The sequence below is a fragment of the Ursus americanus genome, chromosome 30 (genome assembly GCF_024610735.1).
Source record: "Ursus americanus isolate L20-20 chromosome 30, mUrsAme1.1.p, whole genome shotgun sequence".
NCBI lineage: Eukaryota > Metazoa > Chordata > Mammalia > Carnivora > Ursidae > Ursus > Ursus americanus.
Genome location: NC_142156.1, coordinates 29,655,585 through 29,680,125, shown reverse-complemented (window position 1 = coordinate 29,680,125; position 24,541 = coordinate 29,655,585). Strand labels below are relative to the sequence as shown.

At 59.0% G+C, this 24,541-nt stretch overlaps 4 protein-coding genes across 4 annotated transcripts; 2 read left to right on the top strand and 2 right to left on the bottom strand.

Annotated features, from left to right (window-relative positions):
• Positions 1 to 306: 306 nt before the first annotated feature.
• Positions 307 to 1,640, top strand: TSSK1B (testis specific serine kinase 1B). The gene has a single exon (XM_045815190.2). It carries the CDS (start codon positions 534 to 536, stop codon positions 1,638 to 1,640), a length of 1,107 nt encoding a protein of 368 aa, XP_045671146.2. The 5' UTR covers positions 307 to 533.
• A 4,600-nt stretch (positions 1,641 to 6,240) lies between these two features.
• Positions 6,241 to 7,329, top strand: TSSK2 (testis specific serine kinase 2). The gene has a single exon (XM_045815203.2). It carries the CDS (start codon positions 6,241 to 6,243, stop codon positions 7,327 to 7,329), a length of 1,089 nt encoding a protein of 362 aa, XP_045671159.2.
• Positions 7,330 to 9,208: 1,879 nt separating this feature from the next.
• Positions 9,209 to 19,371, bottom strand: ESS2 (ess-2 spliceosome associated protein). The gene is made up of 10 exons (XM_045815168.2): positions 19,200 to 19,371; positions 17,796 to 17,964; positions 17,608 to 17,709; positions 15,041 to 15,210; positions 14,810 to 14,927; positions 14,398 to 14,531; positions 13,449 to 13,551; positions 12,366 to 12,475; positions 10,269 to 10,384; positions 9,209 to 9,761 (listed from the first exon to the last, which is right to left on the bottom strand). Exons 1-10 carry the CDS (start codon positions 19,332 to 19,334, stop codon positions 9,482 to 9,484), a joined length of 1,437 nt encoding a protein of 478 aa, XP_045671124.1. The 5' UTR covers positions 19,335 to 19,371; the 3' UTR covers positions 9,209 to 9,481.
• Positions 19,372 to 23,040: 3,669 nt separating this feature from the next.
• On the bottom strand, positions 23,041 to 24,338 carry GSC2 (goosecoid homeobox 2). The gene is made up of 3 exons (XM_045815183.2): positions 24,083 to 24,338; positions 23,727 to 23,980; positions 23,041 to 23,145 (listed from the first exon to the last, which is right to left on the bottom strand). Exons 1-3 carry the CDS (start codon positions 24,336 to 24,338, stop codon positions 23,041 to 23,043), a joined length of 615 nt encoding a protein of 204 aa, XP_045671139.2.
• Positions 24,339 to 24,541: the final 203 nt, after the last annotated feature.

Here is a 24,541-nt window from a genome sequence, read left to right as displayed (position 1 = left end):
ATAAGATGACTTTATTAAACTCTCCTCAGACTGCCCTAACTTGAGTATGTCTTTTGTTTCCTGCTGGGACTCAGACTAATATGACCATCCAACCTGGATTTCCTGGGAGGCCCCATGTCGAAATAATCAACCCCACAAGGAGGCCTGGCTCCTTGTTTAGAAGCACCGGCAGACCAATGTGTTCCCCACAGCCCCCTCCTATCTCGGGTCTCAGCCAAGTGGAAGGGCACTCTCCACTGGCCTTTGGTCCACTCCAGCCCCCTGGCTGGCCTTCCAGAGTTCCAAGTCCAAGTGGCTCAGGCCAGAGCCTCATCCCCCCAGGGCACTCCTCCTTTATGACTTCACCCACTGAAGTCACCTGGGGGGACAATGCTGAACGTTCCACCCCAGAGTCTTGGCCTCTAGGAGGCAGGGACAGCAGGGCCGGCCAGCCCAGAGGACTCTCAGTCCACAGTGTAAATGAGGACGCCACTGGCCCATGTCCTGCAGGGATGTAGACAGCAGCCTCAGAGGCATTGGGTGCTCCCGGCACCATGGATGACTCTGCCATCCTCAAGCGACGAGGCTACATCATGGGGATAAATTTGGGAGAGGGCTCGTACGCAAAAGTCAAATCCGCTTACTCTGAGCGCCTGAAGTTCAACGTGGCGGTCAAGATCATCGACCGCAAGAAAGCCCCCACGGACTTCTTGGAGAAATTCCTTCCCCGGGAAATTGAGATTCTGCCCATACTAAACCACCCCTCCATCATCAAGACCTACGAGATCTTTGAGACATCAGACGGCAAGGTCTACATCGTCATGGAGCTCGGGGTCCAGGGTGACCTCCTCGAGTTCATCAAAACCCGGGGAGCCCTGCAAGAGGATGATGCTCGCAAGAAGTTCCACCAGCTCTCCTTGGCCATCAAGTACTGCCATGACCTGGACGTCGTCCACCGAGATCTCAAGTGCGAGAACCTCCTCCTCGACAAGGACTTCAACATCAAGCTGTCCGACTTCGGCTTCTCCAAGCGCTGCCTGCGGGACGACAGTGGCCGCATCATCCTCAGCAAGACCTTCTGCGGGTCGGCGGCGTACGCGGCCCCCGAGGTGCTGCAGGGCATCCCCTACCAGCCCAAGGTGTACGACATCTGGAGCCTGGGCGTGATCCTCTACATCATGGTCTGCGGCTCCATGCCCTACGATGACACCAACATCAAGAAGATGCTGAGGCTCCAGAAGGAGCACCGCGTCAACTTCCCCCGCTCCAAGCGCCTGACGGGCGAGTGCAAGGACCTCATCTACCGCATGCTGCAGCCGGACGTCAACCGGCGGCTGCACATCGACGAGATCCTCAGCCACTTGTGGCTGCAGCCCAAGGCACCGGGCCTGTTCTCTGCAGCCATCAACGAGGAGGGCGAGAGCTCCCGGGGCCCTGAGCCCTCGCGGACCCCTGAGACCCCTGACAAAAAGTCTGCCACCAAGCTGGAGCCCCGGGAGGAGGCGTGGCCCGAGACACACTCTGAGCCAAAACCCGACGAGGAGGAGACGTTGCAAGTGCCGGTGTCAAGGCAGTCAGACACTACGGGCCTTAATGGAGAGCTGGCCGGCAGGGAGACAGAGGAAGAGGCCCTCCCACAGCCCTCAGAGACACACACCTAGCGAGCCTCTCTTGGCCCAGGGGGCCAGCAGGGGATGAAGCAGAGCTTATGGCTTTGAGCCTGAGCTCCAAAGAAACCAAGGGACAAGCCAAAGTAGGAAGACTGTCCTGGATGAGCCACTATTTTCCTCAGTTTCTTCTCCCTCCCTTTGAACTTGGTAACCCACATGGCTAAAGAATCAATAAATCACTATAGTAGTGACAACCCCAGGGTGAATGTCTTTGCCCCAGCTGACTGCGGTCATCCAGGGAGAGGATCCTGCACTACCCACCCCCCTCCGGCTCCCAACTATCAGATCACACCACATTTCACCTCCAGTTTGGGAAAATACACCCCCGTGTGCCCAGCCCTGACTGTGACCTCAGGCCCCGGACCAGAGTAGAGAGATGAGCAAGGAAGATGCTGTTTCAAGAGGGAGGCCATGAGTGCAGTGCTGGGGAGGGGAAGGGGGCACAGAGAGGACAGGACCAGGAAGGGCAAGGGGTCAAGGGGCGGCCTGCAGCAGAGGGGCAGGAGGGGGGGGCTCCTCTGAAGTTGGGGCTGAGGATCTCGGCCCTCAACATCCCTGCGCCACTGCCTCCAATGGCTGCCGGTGGGGAGGGGGCCTGCAGGGGACAGGTGGACCAGCCTCTCAGCCCCTCTTGAGTTCCCCACCCTGGTAGTCAACTCCTTTCTTTCATTCTGTCCACCAGGGTTCCCCCATGGCCAGCCAACACCCAGTTCTGGACATGCCCTGAGTCATCCTGCCTGTGGTCATTCCCCCTGCCCAGGAGGAGTGGTGGTGGTTGGGCGCTGGATGGCCCAGCCTCACCCAGCCCGCATGTCCCACAGTCACTGTGTGGTCTCGACCACATCCCATTCCGCTCTAGTCCCAGTCTGACCCCAGCGGCGGTGCTCCATGCCAGAGTGGATAAGCGGACATTGGCGAGGACAGGTGCGCTCACAATGCATGCCTGTACCCTGCAGCCATCGGTGTCCTTTAGAAGGAGCAGCCCTGCATTTAGCATCACTGGCTGTCGTGCCCTGTGCGGCCCACCCGTGTCATTCTCAGGCTGGTCCCTCTCACCTCAGCCATGGGAGCCCCTTTCTCTTCCTGCTTTGCACTCAACTCTGGACAACCTCATGTGGACCTGCGGGTTTGATGCATCAAGAGGACAAGGGCCTTCAGACTTACCCTCCTCTGCCCATGTCGGTGTCTTGGAAAGACCCCAACTCCAGACCCCAGGAGATGTGAGGTCCAGTGACTGCCCCAGCCCCACTCTGTACCCTTCCGCACATCCACTCCACCACTCTGCTTGGCTCCTGCCCTCCCCACAGCCACCTTCACACATTCTAGGTTTTCCTGTCTCCATGCTCCTGGGTGTCTGTCATGAACACACAGTGCAGCTACCACCAAGGCCTCTACTCGCCCCAGGACTCCTCCAGTGGCCAGTGCCTCGCTCCTGCATACAGTCCAGAGCCCACTGCTCTCGGGAAGGATCCCAGTGCCCGACCTTGGCATCCCAGCCCTGGCCTCCTCCTGGCCTCCCAGCCCTCTCCCTCATCCCCATACCCCCACACACACATGCTATAACCACGCTTGTAGATGCATCCCTGCAGACCTTACCCGTGGCTCCAGGATCAGCCAAGGCGCCACGGCCTCCACAAAGCCTTCCGAGCTGGGCAGCCTGCCACTATGAGCACTGCTGGGGCAGGCCTGCGAGTGCCGAGGTCCAGGCGCAGAACAGGCCCTGGGGAATACTGGAGGAGCCACCCAATTTTCCCCAGAGGCCCCAGGAGCTCAGCATCATGCAGATCATCCGGTGGCGGAGTACAATTCCAGAGCCCACGGGGTTGGCTGGAGTGGGGACATCCTGAGGAGAAGCTCATGAACCTCCTCGCCTTGGTCACCCGTGCCTTGTTGTGGTCATTGGGGCCGCGGGCAATATGCAGCAAGAGGGTCTGGGAGCAACTCACCATAGCCTAGCCGGAAGGCAAGCCTGGGCAGGAGGGGCCCCACGAAGGAGCATCTACTGTGTGCTTTACAGGTGGAGAGACAGCTCAGAGAGGGTGGGCAACTGCCTGAGATCACACAGCAGAGCGTGGCGGCCCAGGTGACTGAAGTCTCACATTCCAGGCCACTCCTGCGGTCAGCCCTGGCTTGGGCCCTTCAGTGACCCTCCCCAAGGCTTTAGGATCAAGATCCTCACCATGGCCTCGTCCCCCTCCATGTAGCGAACTCCTCAGGCCTCAGCCCTCCCAACCTCCCCAAATCCAGTCCCAGTTTTTCCCTCACAGCCCTGGGTTCCTGTGTCATGGCACAGCCACCACTAGGCATTTGCGCTGTTGGTGGGACACGGAAGCTCCCTGTCCTCTGGGCTTCAGGAAAGGCATGGGTCCTGTCTAGTTCGTCAGTGAACCCCAGAATCTGAAACCAACCCTCCAATGCCTATAGGGTGAGTGGAGAAATGGAGGAAACCGAAACTCAGAGGGAAGGCGCCTTCCCAGAGTCCGCAGGTCTCCCACGCGCAGGGCCGCAGGCTGGGCGGAGCCCCCGGAGGCCACAGGTCCAATGGGACACTTCCCGGCCTGAACACACCAGGAGGGCCTACCTCGGCGTGTGTGTGTGGGGCGAAGCCACCTGGCCCCACCCCAGCAACTCACCTTGTGCCTCCTCAACCGTGTCCCCCGACAACCAAAGAGGCCACGTGGTCCCGGGCAAGGGCAGAGTATGAGGAAGCAGAAGCTACAAGAAAGGGGAAAGTGGGTGGGTAGGCAGAGTCAGCCAAAAAGGCAGACGTGCAGGGGGGTGCCCCAGATAGAACATTCGGGAGTGCAGGAGGGCAGAGGAGACTGTCATGCTCCTGGGTCCTGGCCTGCAAATCCTCACAGCCAGCCCCTTGTGGGATGCAAAGGAATGAAGTTCTGGTCATTTCTGCCAAAGACATCCCAGGAGAGAGCAGGCATCAGGCCAAAGCTACTGCAACAGAAGTTCCAAAGAGCCAGGAGCGGGCCTCAGGGAGGCCGTGGCTGCTGGAGGGCAGTCACTCCTACCTGGCATCTGGACTCTGGCTGCCCCACCTTGGAGATCTTCCACATAAACCTCCAGATGCAGGGAGCTCCCTGTGTGCCCCAGGTGTGTTCACATGCCTGCCTGGCATGTCCCACCCCTCATCAACCTGGCGGGGCCCTACAGATCCTCTGCACACTGGCTCCTCCCTCCCCTCCCCTCCCGACCTCCCACACGCAGGCCTCCTCCTCCTCCCCCACGCCCCTGAACACTGAGCACATGGCACGCCCACGTGTGGGCACAACGTGCCTGCGATGGGGAACAAATGAGCAGCAGGGCTTCTAAAGTAGCTAAGGAGACACACAGAAGATGCCACACTTCCCAAAGCAAAAACACAAGGGTTTTCACATTGCTTTCAGGTGCAAGACAGCTTGAGAGATGCCAACGCCAGGGGTCCACCAGGCCACAACATGCCCACTCCTCACAAAGGTCCAGAGTGACATAATTGAGGACCCCCTCCTCCTCCCCTAGCCTGCTCTTACCAGGACCCTCAGCACCAAAGCTCTGACCAAGGTCCTGGCCACTCAGGGGTCAGTGCACCAGACCCTCTGTCTCTCTGCCGCCCAGTCCCTTCAGGCCCACCGCAGGCCAGCCTCCTCTCGTCTGGTCAAAGGCACTGGCCTCCACTCACCCCGAAGCCCATGCTCTAGGCGCTCTGCCAGGGACCATCCTACAAAGTGACTTGGGTCATGGCTCTTCCGGCTCCAGGCCCTGCAATGGCTGCCAGCCACTTCCCTTCTCCTCCACCCTCCCTCCAGACTGTGAGACTCAGCAATTCTCAGAACAACCCGTCGCCTCTCCCAGGCTCTTCCCCGCCTGGATGCCTCCTCTACCTGACTGAGGCCTGGCCCGTCCTCCAGGCAGGCCGCAGCCCTGGGAACACGCATCTGCCAGTCTGGGGCTCAGGGCCCTGCCGGCCCTCCCACCCCACACACGCCGCAGCGGCACTCCTCTGCCCACCCTTCTACCCTGAACAAGAGCTGCTCTCGTTCACAAGGCTAGCCAGACCAGCGCCACTCGTCCCAGGCACCACCAGCTCCAAGGACACAAGTCCTAGAGAGGGTTTTCTTCACGCCCCAAAGAAGCTGCGGGAAATCGGCCCTGGTGGGGCACGGACCAATGCAGCGTCAGTCCTCACAGCCAGGAGAAGGAAATGGGCATGGGGCCGGCACTAGGGCTTGACCTGGGTGGCCCTCCCTCGGGCCTGACTCATGACAAGGAAGCCACAGCGAGGAGGAGGAACAGGGAGGGTTACCGCAGTCTGGGGTGCCGGCTTCCTTCCAGGGGGTGGGGAGTAGGTACTCCTGCCAGGCCAGCCTGGATTCCGGGGTTCCAGGGGCCCTGTTTCCCCCAGCTCAGTCCCTACTCCCGGCAGGCTGGCTTTATGACTTCACATGCTGAAGTCACGCGGGGACAATGCTGAGCGTTCCACCCCTCCAAGTCCAGGCCCAGCCCAGCCAGACGGCACCCCACAGTGTAAATGAGGACAATGCCCGCTGGCCCACGTGGGGAGGGGATGTAGAGTGCAGCGGCGCCAGCCGCTCCTGGCACCATGGACGATGCCGCGGTCCTAAGGAAGAAGGGTTACATCGTGGGCATCAATCTTGGCAAGGGCTCGTACGCAAAAGTCAAATCTGCCTACTCTGAGCGCCTCAAGTTCAATGTGGCGGTCAAGATCATCGACCGCAAGAAGACGCCCACCGACTTCGTGGAGAGATTCCTTCCTCGGGAGATGGACATCCTGGCAACCGTCAACCACCGCTCCATCATCAAGACCTACGAGATCTTTGAGACCTCTGACGGGCGCATCTACATCGTCATGGAGCTCGGGGTCCAGGGCGACCTCCTCGAGTTCATCAAGTGTCGGGGAGCGCTGCATGAGGACGTGGCTCGTAAGATGTTCCGCCAGCTCTCCTCGGCCGTCAAGTACTGCCATGACCTGGACGTCGTCCACCGAGATCTCAAGTGTGAGAACCTCCTCCTCGACAAGGACTTCAACATCAAGCTGTCCGACTTCGGCTTCTCCAAGCGCTGCCTGCGGGACGGCAGCGGCCGCATCATCCTCAGCAAGACCTTCTGCGGGTCGGCGGCGTACGCGGCCCCCGAGGTGCTGCAGGGCATCCCCTACCAGCCCAAGGTGTACGACATCTGGAGCCTGGGCGTGATCCTCTACATCATGGTCTGCGGCTCCATGCCCTACGACGACTCCGACATCAAGAAGATGCTACGCATCCAGAAGGAGCACCGCGTGGACTTCCCCCGCTCCAAGAACCTGACGGGCGAGTGCAAGGACCTCATCTACCGCATCCTGCAGCCGGACGTCAACCGGCGGCTGCACATCGACGAGATCCTCAGCCACTCGTGGCTGCAGCCCCCCAAGCCCAAAGCCATGTCTTCTGCCTCCTTCAAGAGGGAGGGTGAGGGCAAGTACCGGACCGAGGGCAAACTGGACACCCGGCCAGGCTCACGGCCTGAGCACCGGCCCGAGCACCGGCCGGACCACAAGCTGGGGGCCAAAACCCAGCACCGGCTGCTGGTGGTGCCCGAGAATGACGACAGGATGGAGGACAGGCTGGCCGAGACCTCCAAGGCAAAAGATCATCATGTCACTGGAGCCGAGGTGGGGAAAGCGAGCACCTAGCAGTGCTGAGGGCCCGGGGGGCGTGGTGCATAGTGTGCACCCACATAAACTAAATAGGCAGTAGGAGCTGAAGAAGGCACAGGTGCAAGGAACAAGTAAAATCCGTCAATTAAACCACTATTTTGATGACGTTCTATTAGCTTTCTTCCACTTAGTAGCAAAGACATTAATTACTGACCACCAAATAAACCACAAAGTATATACAAGCATCAAGAGTGCCCCGTGAGGCGTCTTTTTCTCTAGGACTCAGCCAACCACCCTCCCTGTGGCGCAGGGGTCTCCAGCAAAAGGGTGCAGGGACTGGTGCTCAGGCACAGGCAGACTCATGGCGAGGCCCTGTGGGCAAGACGACCTCAGCCGCAGCTCACAGCCAGGCCCCCACCGTCTCCTGCTGACCCACCCCGGGCCCAGTGCCTCCAGGGTCTCTCTGGCTCAGGAGCAATCCACCCTGACCCCGACCCCATCCCTCTCCCTCACACAGCCCCTTTCTCCATGTACTCCGCTCCCTCCATTCTTGCAGTTGAGATCAGTGACCTTGGCCCCTTGAGTGCACTTTCCTTTGCCAGAACAGCCCCAGCCCAGACCTCTCTCACCCACGCCCTCCCCAACCCTTCCTGTCCTCCCCATACACCAGCCAGTGCTGGGGGGGGGGTGGGGGCGGCGCTTGGCCTTAAGTGGCCTTGCCTGGACAGCATCTCCCTCTGCATCTCACACCCACTCAGATGTCTCTGCCTCCATGCTGCTCTGGTCCATGCTTCCCCCCTTACCCTATGGGAGAAGAGCACCAAGGGCCACACTTTCCTGATCCCCGGGCGGTCCTGGTCCCGGTCCCACCCGCTGAGCCCAGTCCCAGGCCCCTGGTAAGTTACAGGGCTTGGCTGGGGCTTGGCCCCGTGGAAACTCACAGTCATGCACAGACTAGTGGGTGCCTAGGCAGGTGACTGGCCCCACACCAGCCTCCAGGGAACACGGCACTCACGGAGGGGGCGAGGACCCATGCAGGACAACCCAAGACAATGGCCAGGGCAGGGCTCGGTATGCTCAAAGCAAGAAAAACTCTGGTCTGAGCAGACTCCAGGCTGTCTCTTTGGGCAGTGCAAGCCCCTCAGAGGGCACAACCTGACCCCACTTAAGGCCTGAAGAGACCCATCTGGGAGCCAGCTTGGACATCTCACCTCCATGTGAAGTGGCTGGCCCAGGCCTCCTAGAGTCGGGCACCAAAGCCCTCAAGGTCATGGGCAAACGTGGCCTGTGGTGCACATGGCACTCTCGGGTCTGCGTGGAACCTGGCCCCATTGCTTTTTGACACTGTGGCCCAGGTTACTGTTACCCACAGCTCTTACTGGTGACTCAGCAGCGTAGGGAAGGTGGTGCCTGGAGCACGGGGAGACGGAAGTGCAGGAAGGGAGGCAGCCCTGCCCCACCTGAGCTGGAGACCAGGTGCTTGAAGAAGGTGACGTTGAGGCCACTTTGAAGGTGCCACACGTGATGTGTGGGCTGACACACCGGACCCACGCAACCCTGTCACCAGCAAACAACGCAGGCCAGGCCCGGCTGGGGAGGCTACAGACCTGAACCCAGAACCCCAGGAGAACGTGAGGGGCACAACTTCCAAGGGCTCTCTCCTTCCCTCAGAGGGACAGAATTTGGGAAGCAGGGCCCAGTGTGCTGTGAGCTCAGTGCAGAAGGCAGGTTCCAAACCCCAGGGGGGCCACAGAAGCAATGCAGGTAGTGGCAGGAAAGGCCAGAGATCCTGGACTTCCAAGTTCACCTCACCCAGAAGCTTCTTCCCAGGGAAGCCTGCAGTCCTGAGACCGCGATGTGGGCACGAGGGCAGCCTAAGGCCTGTGCAGGGCGGGCCGGACAGACGGTCCTGCCAGACTGTGCTAGGTACTCTTTAATGATGGCTAGATAGAAACAGGCAAGGCTTCAATAGAAAACAGTATCAATGAGGCCCTGGGATACACCCCAAGGGCTGTGGGGGCAAGTTTTGTGCCAGCCTGGCCAAGGCATGGCATCTTTTCTGTGGCTCCCAGGACAGTCACCATTTCTGGCCCGAGCCTGGGTCCCCAGGAGGCCGGAGTCCTCTGCGGAGTGGGCAGCTGCCCTGCAGGCTCCACAGAGCTTCCACAGGCCCGGCCCGGGCCTGGCCCTAGAAGAAGTCCGAGGCTTTGCGCCGGGCAGGGAGCTGCAGCAGGTTGTCCGTGATGGAGGCTGGGTCCTGGCTGAGGGGGGTGCGTGCCGCAGAGCCAGGAGCCGGTGTGCTCGTGGGGGTCTGAGGCCCACCAGCTGGGGTCTTGAGGTGGGTCGAGCGTGCTGGAGACGGGGTGTAGCTGGCCCGCAGTGCCCGGTCTGTGTACTTGCTGGCCGTCCTGCTCACAAGGCGCTGAAGAGCTGGGGACATGGCTGGGCTCAGGCCTTTGGGGGTGAGGCTGGAGTGGAAGGGGTGGGTGAAAGAGGCACCATGAGGCCCAGCCGGGCACTGCCAGCAGCGGGGCTTCCCATGGCCCCACGAAGATACATGGGAGATGTGTGGTCATTACAGGCTGAGGACACCCGACGGCCCGGCACACAGCTCTGCAGCCAAACTTAAGGTCAAGGGGTGGTGCTGCCCTTGGACGTGGGGCTGGGATGAACCCCAGCTCTCTCCAAGGAGAACGATACACCTGTTTCCACATGGCTGACAGAAGCTCATAGCGGAACAAGGGGCCCCAAGGCGCCTCTTAGGGATGTGCCAAGGAGGCGGCTGAAGAAGGAAAAGACGGGGAGGGGCCCTGCATCCTGGTTCATACAGGCCACGCCCTGGACCAGAGAAGCTGCCACAGGACCTACCACAGAACCCCTGGCCTGCCCTGCACACTGTGTATCCACACTGCAGGGGGTGGGGCCAAGCGGAAACAGGGAGAGGCCCCCACCCATGGGGGGCAGGCACTCCTCACCTGGCCAGGTTCTCCGTCACTCTCCTCAAGGCCTCCTGCTTCTTGGCCCGGTTCTTGGCGGCAGCCTCGTTGGCCATCTTCAGCCCCAGCCGCTCCCTGCGGCCGGGCTCCAGGATCTACAAGGCAGCACACTGAGCCAGCCAGTCCCTTGCTGCTGCAGCACGTGCCTCTCTCCCGTGGCGCCCCGTGATCCTCACAACCCACGGCCGCCTCCCTAAAAATCCCCTGAAAGCCCCCGACCACCTCGCCTGAGCTGCCCATCCACCCGGGGCCCGGGTCTCCCTCCTGTCCTCGTGGCTCCCTGCAAGCCAGCACTGCCGACCTGTGAGCCTCCAACAGTCTTTTAGGGAAGAAAGGGGGTCTTGCTTGAATCTGCTTCCCTCTGACTACAGGAGTAAATCACTTGCTGACTTTAACCTCCATTGACCTTCTGTATTTCCTTCCAGAAGTTCTCGAAATGGATCCTCGTCCTATCTTCCTATTCAAGTGCTTGTTTGTTTCCCAGTTTTACCCCCTCAGTTCCGTTGAGCTCTGCCACACAAACGCCTTCTCAGTTACTTGCTTTCAGAGTTATTTACCACGGGATTTTTTGCTGTACTTAAATCGACCTCCTCGTATAGTACTATCTACTCCCTGCTTCCTTTGTGACCGTCTCTCTTTGCCTCACGCCTTCCTACCTAAACATCAGGTTAAACATTGACTACAGTTTTCTTCTCCTTGTTTACATTTATTGCTTTCTATGCTTAACTCTGCCACTGGGGGAACCCCTTCTGCCGTTATCAGGCACTTTAGGTCCAAATACCCTACTGCTCAGCACAATCTGAACGGTCGTCTCTCACATACCCTGAATTCAGACTTGGACTGAGGTTTGTTCAGAAGCTCTTCCTGCTGCCTGGTAGGCCCCAGGACCGGGGCGGACTTCTGACACCCCCACACCTGCGGCGTGCCCAAAAGCCTGCCGGCACTCCTCTCTCCAGTTTTTCCTGCTTATCCTCGTGTCCCAAATTTAAGAACCGAGGTGCCAAAATCGTCTATACAGAGTCTGTGTGGACGTGCATTCCCTCTCAGAACGCGAGCGGAGCTATGCTGGGGAGGCCCCATGCTGCGGCCCACACCCTCCGATTTTCCTTATGCGAGCCTGCAGCACTAGCTGGTGGTTCCTTTACAAAAGCTAACATATTGCTAAAAGTATTGTTCTAAATTTCTGCTGCTACACGGAGCGAGATCTCTTTTCCTGTTGCATTTCACACTACACGCTGCGAGTGTTTAGAGAGATCGGTTCAAGACAACCTCGAACCCAGCTCCCCACGCAGCAGACCTACATTAATTCTAAGTTCCATGCCTGACCCTTTGGGGTTTCAAAGCAGATGATGCAATCCCGCGCCCTTTGCTCTCTGCAACAACAATGACCTCTGCCTCCTGCGATCTCCTAGCACTCCAGGTTGGGAGTGCTGGCCCAGCACCCTGAGAACAGGACTGCATGCTCCCAGCTTCCAGCGACTTCTCTTCCTTCCTGTTCCAAACTACGCCAGTCACTCAGTTTCCCCAACAAGCTATGTACAGACCAGAATGCCTTGGCATCTCAAAGTCTCTCTGAGGTCATCCGAGGCCACCCCATCTCCACAAACCACCCAGCAGCCAGCTTCCCTGCCCCACCTGCTCCAGGCCTCACGAGCCCCACTTTGACAAGTGCTATAAGACTGTTGCCTCTTGGTTCATGCTCCCCTCTGCATGCAGCCAGAGGCTTCCCTCTGCAAGCACGCAATTCTTCTGAGGACACAAACCACATCCCACGGAACTCTGGGGTTCTGGGGCCCTTCCCAGCCCACCAGCCTGCAGGCTCAGAGGGCCATGGCTTTGGTGCCCCGGCCCCACACCCGAGTCCCTCCCTCCACCCAACACCTGTCCTCAGAGCCCTGGTCTTACTGAGAAGTGCAGTGGTACGCAGGTGTGTGGCCTGGAGCACGGTCTGGCCCTTCAGATGGCTCTGCTTTGACCAGTGGCAGCTAGACCATCCTCTGTGCACCCAGCGGCAAGTGCTCTGAAGACCATGTGCCTACTCAGGGTCCCATCTGAGCTCCCCTCCCCGTGACCCACCTTGAAGGCTGGCCCTGGCGTCCTGTCCACATAGGGGGTTTCAGATCCTTCAACTCTCAAGGGAGTGTTTTCGACCTCCCCCCAGGTCATCAGCGGCGACTCGTTCACACCTGCAGATGGAAAGCTCAGTCACCTCAGGCCAGGGGACGCAGGTGGGGGCACTGCCAGGCCCTCCCGCCCATGACAGCCAGCTATCACCATGCATGCCCCAGCTAACAAATGCGAAAGCTGGCAAATGGCCCACTCTCCTTCCCCGGGATTCTGGAACCCCGGCTCCTCTGCCCTCTGAGAAGACAACCCCAGGGCCACTTTAGGCCCAAGGGAGGCCCAGGCCCTGACAGCTGTGGGGCTTAGCCTGGGAAGGGGGCTCCCCCAGAGAAGCTGGGTTGGGTCAGCTAGGCTCCCATCCTGGCACATGGCCACAGGGGCCTCCTGGAGGTTGCTATGGCACCCCACCCCGAAGAAGGTGACACTTAGGGGCTTTCAGAGCACCCAAACCTGCCAGGACCCTGGGCAAACCTGTAGTGCCTCCATATACGCTGGCCTGTGTCACAGACACCAGCAGCCCAGAACTCAGAGGCCAGTGCTCGGGGTGTACGGTGGGGGGGACGTGCACCGCTGCACTGTGAGACTGTCCCCAAGACTCATAAACTTCCTGTGTGAGGACATGCAGGGCTGGGGTCTGGAGCCTCTTCTTTATGCCCCCATGCCCAGCCTCCCACTGCCCAGTCTCCCCGTGCCCTTCAGCATACTCACCACAGCCTGTCTGTCCAGCAGAGCCCCGACACCCCTGGTTCCCAGCAAAACCAGTCTGTCCTGCCAAGCTTGGGGCAAGGCAGGAAGACCGCCCAGCTCAATGGGCTGGGCCCCATGCTTCTCAGGTCAGCTCTACCTGACAGTCCAGCCCACCCACAGCCCCGTTCAGCTCTGTCACTGCACAGGTGGGACACGGGGTCCCCGAGTCACATGAGGCATGTGGCAGACATGGAGAAATGTCAACAGTCCCCAGAGCCACCTGAGCAGTCCACCTCCCCACAGGCAGTCCTATCAGGGGGCTGGTGTGCCAGCAAGTTCACTTCTCACCAGGGGCAGGAGAGGGGGTCGCAACAAATCCAAATCCACCCACTCGTGGGGAATCCTGGGGGATCAGCTCCTTGCCATCAGGGCCTACCTTGCCCTGTTTGTGCTGGAACAAACAAGAGAGACTAGTGTCGGGGGGGCCCAGGCCTGCTCTCCCCAGCTAGCTGATGGGCAAATGCACAGAACATGCTGGCAATGCTTCCCCTCCTCGGGGCAGGCCCAAAGCTCGGGGGCTGCCACTCCCCCTTGGAGAAAGAGAGGAAGGACCCCAGCCCCTGCAAAGACTTTGAGGACCTGTCAGAGCAGGATTCAGAGCAAGGGAAGCTCCCCCTCCTTCCATGCAGGACAGGGCCGGGGTCCTCTGCCTCAGGCCACACCCCACACCCCACACAAGCTGCTTTCAGTGGCTACTAACGTAGGCCCCGAAAGGAAGCAACGCTGACTACTGGCATGTGTGCTCTGACCTCTTTCCCACAAGGCACCTGCAGAAGCCGCCAGAACAGTCTCCCCACCTCTTGCCTCTTCCACTTCAACCCCGTGACCACTGGAGTCACCACTGCACCGTGACTCCTTGGCTCAGACATCCCTGCTGTCTGGTCTACCAAGCCTCGCCCTACCCCAGCCTGCCCACCCCATCTACCCCTGCCCTGCCCTGCCCAGTGCATGGGTGTGGGTCTGGCCAGCCTGCGCTGGCCCCCAGCAGCCTCTCTTCTCTCACGTCCTTGTCTCCCAGGAAGCTGGCACAGAATTGACCCACAAAACATCTCTGGCCAAGACAGTGCCCCAGTGGAAGCCCATACAGGTCAAGAAAAGACTCAGGACCCTGCCCCACAGGAGCCCCAGATACTCACATGATGCTAGGCTCCGCCAAACCCAAGAACAGTACTAATTTAAGAAAGGAGACCAAGATCAGAAAGGTGGTGGCTGCCCACAGCCAGCCCCGGCCACTCACCTGGGCATTGAGGGCGGCAGCCTGCTGCAGCTGGGACCTGCTCAGGGCCTGGCTGAAGGGATCCCTGAGGAAGCGAGTATTCTTATGTACCACCTGCCTCGGCTTCTTAAACAACTGTTCTTCATCAGGGACACCTGGAGGATGGAGGAGAGATGGCAGCGGTGTCAGAGGGTGGGGGGCCCCACCACTGCCCCACACTCAAGGCTTGAAGGAGAACCCAAGTCATTCCCCGGTGAACAGAAGCATGAAGCCGGGCAAAGCGGGGAGCAGCCTCCTTCCCTCACCAATAACACACAGACCCTTCTGCCCAGAGGCAGACCAGGACCCCTCCAAGGCCCGGTACGCCAGGGAGCACAGATGCACGCACCCTAAAGGTCCCACGCCATGCTGCCTGCCAGTCCTGCCTGCTCACCCTCTGGGTAGTACATGAGAGAGTTTTTCGCCTTGTACTTCCAGGTTTCCACGCCAGCCTGGCTGCTCTCGATGGCCTGGTGCTCTGCCGACGGAAGTGTAAGATTATCTTTCTGCCTCTGTGTCACAGGGGGAAAGGGAGGGTCAGAGAGGCCCCCAGGCACGGTGCCCCTGGCCCCAGGACTCCCTCCACCCTGACAGAGGATGCCCGTGCCCCCGCACCCAAGGACACCTTCTCGAACTCCTCCTCGGCCTGGTAGAGCCACGTGTGGCGTGCCCGGCTCTTTTCCTTGGCCACCTCCATGATCTCCTGGAAGGAGGCATTGTCCTCGCTTGTGTACCGGCTCAGGAAGACATCCAAGCTGGGCAGGGGCTCCTTCTCGGCCTCCTCTCCAGCCTCTCCTGCTCAGGGGCAGAGGTGGGGTGACACAGAACCAAAGCAGCATGAACACTCTGTAGTCACTCAGTCCGACAAACGGTGCTAACCACGTAAGCAGGGTTGGAACCCTCACCCTGGCTGTGCATCTGTGGGTAAGAGCCCACACAGCCAGACAACTCCCCACCTGGGGGCAGAATCATCCCCCAACTGCCCAGGGGGCACTCAGGGGCTCTCCTCATCCGCTGGATGTCACACGAAATCTATGTCTGACTCAGACGGGAAGAGGGGCACCCAGGGCTCAGAGAAAAAAAGGCAGGCGGTCACAGAAGCCTTGCCCTGCCAAAATTGGGCCGGTCCTTGTAGGACCTGTCTCCAAAGACCCAAGCTCTCTCTCTGTCCCTTCCTGGCACCTGTGCTTCCCTGCCTGCTCCTCTCTTCCTGGCACCTAAGCCTCCCAACCTGCCAGCAGGCTCTGAGGGCAGGGACCCTGGAGGATCCAGTGCTCCACATGGAATGGGGCCATGCAGGCACGGGGCCACAACCCCAGCCGTTGCACCCACCACCATAGAAAGGGGTACCCCCACTGAGATGGTGTCATCGCACTGTGCGTGGTGGGGCATGCTTCAGCGGGGCCATCAGGAGGACAGCCTTGTCTTCCATTCCGCTGACAGTCTTTTTTTTTTTTTTTTAAGATTTTATTTATTTATTTGACAGAGATAAGAGACAGCCAGCAAGAGAGGGAACACAAGCAGGGGGAGTGGGAGAGGAAGAAGCAGGCTCATAGCGGAGGAGCCTGATGTGGGGCTCGATCCCAGAACGCTGGGATCACGCCCTGAGCCGAAGGCAGACGCTTAACTGCTGTGCCACCCAGGCGCCCCTCCACTGACAGTCTTGACCACCTCCTACCTGCTAGACTGCACGAAGCATAGTGGCTAAAAGTTCAAGACCCAGACTCAGAAAGATAAGGACTCAAACCGAGGTTACTGAAATGACTCCTAGATTTATCAACAAGGTATATTAAAAAAAAGAAAAAAGAAAGGGCGCCTGGGTGGCACAGCGGTTAAGCGTCTGCCTTCAGCTCAGGGCGTGATCCCGGCGTTATGGGATCGAGCCCCACATCAGGCTTTTCCACTATGAGCCTGCTTCTTCCTCTCCCACTCCCCCTGCTTGTGTTCCCTCTTTCACTGGCTGTCTCTATCTCTGTCGAATAAATAAATAAAATCTTTAAAAAAAAGAAAAAAGAAAAGACTCTGAGAGATGCGCCTCGGTGGCTCAGTCAGTTAAGCATCTGACTCTTGATTTCGGCTCAGGTCGTGATCTCAAGATCGAGCCCTGTGTGGAGTCAGCTTGAGATTCTCTTGTTCCCTCTGCCCCTCCCCCCACTAGCACACGCGCTTGCTCCTTCAAATAAATACAGTAAAATTTTTATAAATAAATAAATAACAAGACTCTGTAAATTGCCGGTGATTCATCTGCCACATCACAGCGAAGCTGCGATCAAGCTCCAGGGGACCAAGCTCCAAGGACACAACAGAATGGATTACAGTAACACCGCGATGAGCTGGATTTGAAGGCAGAAAATATCTCGTCTGTGTGAGCACACAGGGCATCTGCGTTAGCGTGCTATAGACTAGAGCCCAGCAGAGAACAGCAAGCATCTTGTCTGGGCACTGATGTTCTACCGACGAGATCAACCACCGATCACGAGAAAGTCCCATAGCACGTAGTACACTTATGTTCAACAGGGCTCAAAATGCTCTTTCCTAGAAGATTCCCTCTTTACGCCGGATCATGTCACGACATGCCAATACACGTGTGGAAGAAGACAACTTGTTTGTTCTACTCCCACAACAGGCCATGTGCTGTCCTGGATGCAGCACATACACACGGAAGCAAGACAGAGAAGCTCTCGTGGTGAGGAAGGACAATAAATAGAGAGATGCCTTTTTAAGTGCCATGTCCTACAGCAAGAAAACAAAGCCAGTCAGGAAGGAATATTTTCGGGGGGGGGGGTTGTCAGGAAAGGGTTTGCTGAATGGTAATACCTGAGGGGAGAGAAGGTGTGAGCCGTGCAGCTATCCAGGGGAAGTGACTAAGTCAGAAGAAACAAGAGCAGAGACTCTGAGGCATTCTGAGACGACAGTGGGAAAGGGACCCTCCGAGGCCCATGAAACCCACCGGGCAGGGGCTGGCACACAAGAGAGTAGGCTGGTAAGAGAGGTGGCGAAGATTCCCATTTCACGGAGGAGGGCTGGCTCAGAGAACTGCCCCATGCCTGCCTCCCAGACCGGTGCTCTCTGACCCCATGGGTTGCCATTTAGGCAAACAGAGCCCTTAGGGACAAGATGTGATCTGCCTCTGGGCCAGCCCCTCAGAGCCGCACAGGATGAGACTCGCAGCAAACCCAACTGCTGACTCACCATCGCCCTCCTCCAGGCCTCCGCCCCGGCCCCGGGGCTTGCTGCCCACCACTCCGCTGCCTGTGTGCACATCAGGGGTTTCAAATGTGGCTGGAGTCACATCTAGAAGGAGGAAGGGGGTGGGGATTAGAGCCAGCCTAAGGCATCAGTTCAGCAGGAGTTCCCCTCTCCGCCACTGCCGCTCTTACAGGGCGGTGGGGGCTCCCGGGACATCTTGCCCAGGGCAGAGCCAAACTTGATGGCAATCTGACGCATCCTTTCCAAGTCTCCATTCTCCTCAGCCTCCAGGTACTCCTTCTGAGCCTGCAGCTTCTCCACATCAGGAAAGAAGTCCCTCTGGATGACTGTCTGGAGGCCCTGTCAGAAGTCAGAATAAAAGAAAAATTTTTTTTTAAATATCTCCAGCTTTCTAGGTGGTCAAGGAGAAAGAAGGAGAAGAACAATTTTATTTTATTTATTTTTTATTTTTTAAGATTTTTATTTATTTATTTGACAGAGAGAGAGAGAGACAGCTAGTGAGAGAGGGAACACAAGCAGGGGGAGTGGGAGAGAAAGAAGCAGGCTCCTAGCGGAGGAGCCTGATGTGGGGCTCGATCCCAGAATGCCGGGATCACGCCCTGAGCCAAAGGCAGATGCTTAATGACTGAGCCACCCAGGAGCCCCAGAAGTCAGAATAAAATTTTGTCAGAGTTCACATCTGCCTCTCCTCTGCCTCTCAGTCTACCAATGTACATAGCTAAGGTCTTTGCTGATGCTCCCAACCTCTGTCCAACCCAACAATCCCCTGAGCTTAGCTGTAGTTTCTAATGAGGATGTGAAACCTTTCTCTCTCCCCTCACTAACTGATCACTTTCATCTCCTTTGCTGGCTCCATCTCCACACCAGCTGGACCAAGGTGGGTTTTGCCTCTTCATTCCACCCAAGGCCTCCTATTTCCAGTCGGAACCCTTTACCTGGATGATTTCAGCCTGTCGCCCCCACCAGCAGCACTGGCTGAGATTCCCAAATCTGTACCTCCAGCCAGACCTTGCTCCTAAGCTGCACATTTGTGCACCCAGCTATCCACTAATGCCAGCTGCCTGTCTACCCAGAGGCCTCCCAAACTTAACCAGTCCCAAACCAAACGGATTTCCTCCAATCTCCCTGCCAGCTCCTCATCCTGCATGTCCGCTGTAGTATTAAGACCCACTTCAAGGATCTTCCGACGCCCACTAACTCAATGATGCTGACACAATCACAGACTGTTTCCAAGACCTCCAGCCTCTGCATCTGCTGTTTCAACTCTCTAGAAAGTCCTCTTTGCCACCATCCTCCCACACACCTACTCACGCTTTAATAAAATACCTTGTTTCCCTTAAGCCCCCCAAACAAAGCCCCCCCCCAACAATACTACTGGTGCCTCCCCCACCAAGGACACCTCTCTCTGCATGATTTGTTTGGCTCTCCGACTTGTCCACACCGCAAGAGCACGGACTCGGGTTGCTCCACCTCCGCGAGCGTACGAGTCGGCTAGGACCCGAGAGAAGGGACCCGAGAAGAGCGCGAGGCGGGGAAGGGACCCAGAATCCTCTAGCGTCGCATCGAGGTCTTACCTCGATGTACTCTTCTTCGTCCAGGACCCGTTGCTTGCTCGTCGCAGCCCGGGCCTCTCCTCCCGCGCGCTTCCTCCGGGGCCCGGACCCGGCAGGGACCAATAGGGCCCGAGTTGACGCTCCGGGCGTCTCCATCGCTATCCCAGGACCGCTCGGGCGGCGCAGGTACGTAACAGGGTCGGGAGACAGTGGGGGCGGGACTGTGCCAAATGCGCAGGCGCCTGCAACAGTCCACCAATGGGAGAGCTGCGCGTTACGAGGCCAGACCGCGCTCCGTAGTGACGTCACCAGAAGCCCTGACCCTAATGGGAGTTGTAGTCTTCGTCCCGCCCCCGCCCCCCCCCCCCCCCCCGGTCCTGCGAATCTGGACTATCCGCACCAGGGGGCGCTGTGGTGGGGGAGACTAAGGGGTGTGTCGTTCACGTTAATCGCGAAAAGTTTTAGCACTGCAAAACTGAAAGGTTTTGGGATTCCAGTTTCTCGCAAATCATCATTGCGTATGCTTCTGTATTAGTAACGAAAACACGTTTTGGCTATATACGCAGTTTCAATGCTTTTATTCAAACTTTATCCAAGAAAAGAACTCTAAGACAATTTAGTCTTGATAGTTTCCTAACAAAAGAAAAAAAATGAAGGTCCAATGAAGAAATGTCTGCTTAAAAATTATTCGGTCCCTTTCGGCGACTGTGAGGCTGGAAAGATTCCGGCCGGGCCGAGGACGTCGGATCTCCCTGTCCTCCTCCCCTTCGACCTTTCCCCGAAGCCCCTCAATACAATGGTTTGATTTAAAAAAAAAAAAAAAAAAAAAAAAAAATCGGTCCCTGAATGCCACAGGTTTCCTAGAAGATGGCTCTCATTGAAATGCACCAGAAAATTGCCCATTTTTCAGGAACGATCATTTCTTCCCTAAAGGAGGCTGTGAATTTTGTCACACAAGTAAGTTCTGCCCTAGAACGATTTAGTATAATAGACAGTCGGTCCTTCATTCAGTGGGGAACTCCATGATGATGGTTCCTGCCCTGTGGAGCTGACAGCCAAATGGGGAAGACGGGCACTAGTTACATCACCCCCACAAACAAGCATAAACTGCAGTGAACAGGTGCAAAGAAAGAGTTTGTACTGGGGCAGTCGGGGGAAGTTTCCTGGGGTCAGGAAGGGGTTGCCCATCCAGACAATGAACAGATATTGATCGGGTGGAGGGAAAGAGCAGGTGCAAAGGTCTCGCAGCAGGAGGGAGAAGACCTTTGGATATACAGAGTTCAAGGAGTGGTGAGGTGGGAGATGACGCCAGAGAGGCAGGGGCTGGCTGTGTGGGGCCTCATGGGTCACGGTGAGTTCTGTCTTGGGAACAACAGGAAGCCCCAGGAGTGCTATAGGCAGGGGAGAGGCAGGTTCACACTTGCACCCTGCCTTTCATGGGGAAGGAATTACAGAGGAACCAGAGTGGCTGCAGGTGGACAAGACTGGAGGCAGCGGCAGTGGTCAAGGTGAGGGATGACGGCATTTTCATCAGGTTGCTACAGGTGAATCTGGGGAGAAGAGAGCTTCTGGGATTGTTTTTGGAGGTAAAATTGATTTGCTACAGGGGTGCCTGGGTGGCTCAGTCGATTGAGCGGCTGCCTTCAGCTTGAGTTATGATCCCGGGGTCTTGGGATCGAGCCCTGCATTGGGCTCCCTGCTCAGCGGGAAGCCTGCTTCTCCCACTCCCCCTGCTTGTGCACTCTCTCTGTCTCTCAGATAAATAAATAAAATCTTTTAAAAAAATTTGATTTGCTGTATGTTAACTAACTTGAATTTAATAAAACAAAAAAGTTGATTTGCTGCTGCCTGGGTATGGTGGGCAGGGGAGAGAAGGGAGGATTATTGCCAGTCCTCTGGCTCATGCACCTGGTTTGCACAGGGGAAGAGTTTGCTGCTGACAAGCTGATTTTGAGGCGCTGTGGGCTTCCAGGTGGAGTAGTCAAGAGGACAGTTGGACATAAATATCTAGCTCAGGGAAGAGGTCTGGGCTGGAGATGTAAATGTGGCAGAGAGATAGGAATTGGGGCCTGAAGGTGGAAGTGATGAAGCAAGGAGAGCATGGAGAGGAGAGGAGCATGCCTGGAGCCCAGCCTGCAGCACAGCTATGTTACTGGGCAGCTTGCAGGGGTAAGCCCGCCAAGGAGCAGCTAGAGAAAGGAGAGAAAAGAGGTAGGCCCACTGGTCCCTTGAAGGTGGAGCTCTGATCATGGCCACACAATACAATGACAAAGAGCCAACTGGCGGCTAGGGTCCCAGAGCCCAGCGAGATGAGGGCATCCCGGCCTGCAGGGAGGTCTGCAGGTGGACTGTGCAGGATCCGAGGATAAGGCCACGATTCAGGGCAAAGACAGCACGCGCAAGCAGGGGGAGCAGCAGAGGGAGAGGGAGAAGCAGGCTCCCAGCTGAGCAAGGAACCAGATGTGGGGCTCGATCCCAGGACCCTGGGATCATGACCTGAGCCAAAGGCTGCCGCTTAACCAACTGACCCACCCAGGCGCCTCAGGGCGAAGAGCTTTGTGTCAACCAGAGTGTGCATCCTGAGGGGTGGCGGGGGGGGGGGGGTGCTGCTGTCCTAGAGGCACCCAGCAGCCCTGGGGGGGACATCATGCCTGCCCCGCGTTATCTGAACTAGCCAGCCTTGGAGAGTCCTGGGGGCAGTAGCCCTGCCTTCTGCATCTTTAATGAATGGGCTGTGTCTCCTTTCAGATACCCCCGGCCCATTTCCTCCAGGACCCATGAAGAGGCAGAACATGGTCCTCAAGCCAGACGATGGTGTTCAATGCCTTGAGCCCACCGTACAGGCCTACTGGGGGAGTCAAAGCCTGGTTTTCACACCGTCCTTCACCCTGGGGCCAGAATGATGGAGAGGAAAACAGACATCTTCCAAGGCAGTGGCGGGGGAGAGGGGTGCATCCTCCCCCCGTCAAACTTCCTCTTGCCCCAACAAGATGGCAGAGAGGGAGGCAGACACGAAGCATAGAAATCCCCACCCAGGAGCAGTACCTCAAGGCCAGTGCAGACCTCGATCTAGGGTCTAGGTGCTAGGCCACGATTGGTGGGGTAATCTGCTGTGCTGGGGAAGACAGGGGCTGAGGACTCACTGGGCTGTGCTCCCCAAGGCAAGATGGCCCCTACTCCCTGGGTGGGGGAATGGGGCCATGGCGGACTTCGAACTCTGCACTGCTTTTGTGCTGTTTGCAGTTGCTTGTTTATTTCCCAGGATCCAGACAAGGCTCACAGAATTAAGGAGCAGCGTGGGGGCTTCTGGAGATGAGCTCACACAACGTTCTTATCCTATAGCTCTGGACACCAAGGCCCAGTGCAGGGCAGGCAAGCTGACAAGCCCAGAATGCACAGAACCCCCTCCCCCCGTGGCCGGTGGTGGGAGCTATGTGCATGCTGAGGAGAGGAGGGACGCCGGCATACCCAGGAACGGACAGGAAGACTCTGGGCCCGCCTGGCAAGGGGTGCTTCCTCTCCTGGAGTTGCGGAATTGAGGAAGCTGACCTGCTCTGTGCCCAGCTCCCAGCCCCGCCAGCCCCGGGGGAATCTTCTCGACCCTAGTCACTGGAGAGGAGAGCACATGGAGATGCTCAGTGTTCCGTCCTTTCTCGGGGCAGGTGACGGGGGAGGGGGATGGGGGCGGGACGACACACACTTCAGCTGCCTGCTCGGGCCTTGAGCACCAGGTCCAGGATGCCTGAAGCCCCGCAGACGGACGGGAAGAGGCTGCTGTCCTCTCAGCTCTCGGGTAGATCTGTCCTCTCTCTGAGCCGGCCCCAAAAGACGCGGCCAAGCCCAGGAGTAGCTACCAGAGCCATCAGCAGCTCTGCTTCGAGGGCTTCTTGGCTCCGGGGAGAAGCCTCGAGGTCGCTGACGTGCGCTTCTGGTGTCGCCACTTGGCCCGGCGATTCTTGAACCAGACCTGAGGAGCAGGAGGGACCGCTGGGGCCCAGCCCCAGAACCCGCGTCCCCCCCACCATCACCCCCACAGGTGGACCAGGCGGGAGCTTCCCGATGGGGATGTGCGCAGAGGGCTGCGGGGCCGGTACGCGGCAGCGGCACCCACCATCTCTTAACCGCTGCAAATAGGGGTTGCGGCTCGGGCCGCGGGGACGAGAACCACTCTCCCACCCGGACCAGCCATCTCTCTGCATGCCTCCCCCGCCCCCACCTCCACCCGGCGGTGCCCGGGACGCCCCTTCTGCAGCTTTGTGCTCTTTCCGAGCTTCCCAAATTCTAGCACACGAACGCGCGCCTCATTTATCAGGGAAAATAAAAAGAGTTTAAACCCCAGGAAAACTAGCCTTACCTCCCCTGCAGTTCCAGGGACACTTTCCCGCACTTGCCTGTCCCCGCCCGCCCCCCGGAACTGGCCCTGCGCCCCACAGCGGTCCCCAGGCCTCCGGCGCCTCCTCCCATCGCGCCAGGGCCGTCTTTTCTAAAGAAGGAGCAAGGAAGCCAGCCCGCTCGGCCCCTTTCGCCGTGCGGCGGGCGGGCACCCACCTCCACGCGCTCCTCGCGCAGGCGGATGCGGCCGGCCAGGCGCTCGCGCGTGCCCACGTCGGGGTACTGGTTCTGCACGAAGAGCGCCTCCAGCGCCTGCAGCTGCTCCTCGCTGAAGATGGTGCGGTGACGCCGCGTGCGCCGCTGCGGCCCGGGGCCGCCCGCGCCCGGCAGCGCCCCCGAACCTCCGGTGGGCGCGGCCAAGGGCAAGGGCGCCGCGGGGCCCAGCCTCAGCGGCCACGGAAGCCGCGCGCCTGCGGGGCAAGGGCGCGGTGAGGCGAGGGGCGGGGGCCGAGCTCCGCCCCGACCGCGCCGCGCCCGGAGGACCCCTGCGCCCGCGCCCCGCTCCCACTCACCCAGCCCGGCGGCCGGCTCCGGGGGCCCCCGGGGCGCCGCGCGGGGCCCGCAGCAGCAGCAGCAGCCGCAGGGCGCGGCCTCGGGCGCCCCGGGCTCCCCGGGCTCCGCGGGGCTCTGGCGGCCGGCGGGCTGCGGCGCGCGGGCGGCCCGTGCCGGGGGGCTCCGCTCCGGCCGGCTGGAGAGGATGTGCTCGATGGAGAAGGGGCAGGGCCGCCCGGGGCCCCTGCGGCTCGCCGCGCCCCCCGCCGCCGCCATGCCGGCCCAACCGGGCCGCCGCCGCCGCGGGAATATATACGTCGGGGGGGAGCGCGCTGTAATCCCCGGGCCGAGCGCCGAGTCCACGCGGGCTAATCCCGCCGCGCCGGCCAGGGGCGCGCTAATCCCCAACTGCGGCGGCGGGAAATCCTGCTCCGCATCGGCGCGCGGGGGCCGGCCGGGCGGCGGGGAGGGGGCCGGTG

What these genes read in the sequence shown, in the direction of transcription:
- TSSK1B (XM_045815190.2), top strand. Translation starts at nt 534, where the DNA reads ATGGATGACTCTGCCATCCTCAAGCGACGAGGCTACATCATGGGGATA.
- TSSK2 (XM_045815203.2), top strand. Translation starts at nt 6,241, where the DNA reads ATGGACGATGCCGCGGTCCTAAGGAAGAAGGGTTACATCGTGGGCATC.
- ESS2 (XM_045815168.2), bottom strand. Translation starts at nt 19,334, where the DNA reads ATGGAGACGCCCGGAGCGTCAACTCGGGCCCTATTGGTCCCTGCCGGG. An exon ending in CCGGGAGCCCCCACCGCCCT is followed by an intron (nt 17,710 to 17,795) that starts GTAAGAGCGGCA and finishes TCCTCCTTCTAG; the next exon opens with ATGTGACTCCAGCCACATTT. An exon ending in CGCCAGGGCCAGCCTTCAAG is followed by an intron (nt 10,385 to 12,365) that starts GTGGGTCACGGG and finishes GCTGCCTTGTAG; the next exon opens with ATCCTGGAGCCCGGCCGCAG.
- GSC2 (XM_045815183.2), bottom strand. Translation starts at nt 24,338, where the DNA reads ATGGCGGCGGCGGGGGGCGCGGCGAGCCGCAGGGGCCCCGGGCGGCCC. An exon ending in GGAGCCGGCCGCCGGGCTGG is followed by an intron (nt 23,981 to 24,082) that starts GTGAGTGGGAGC and finishes CTTGCCCCGCAG; the next exon opens with GCGCGCGGCTTCCGTGGCCG. An exon ending in TGCGCGAGGAGCGCGTGGAG is followed by an intron (nt 23,146 to 23,726) that starts GTGGGTGCCCGC and finishes CCTGCTCCTCAG; the next exon opens with GTCTGGTTCAAGAATCGCCG.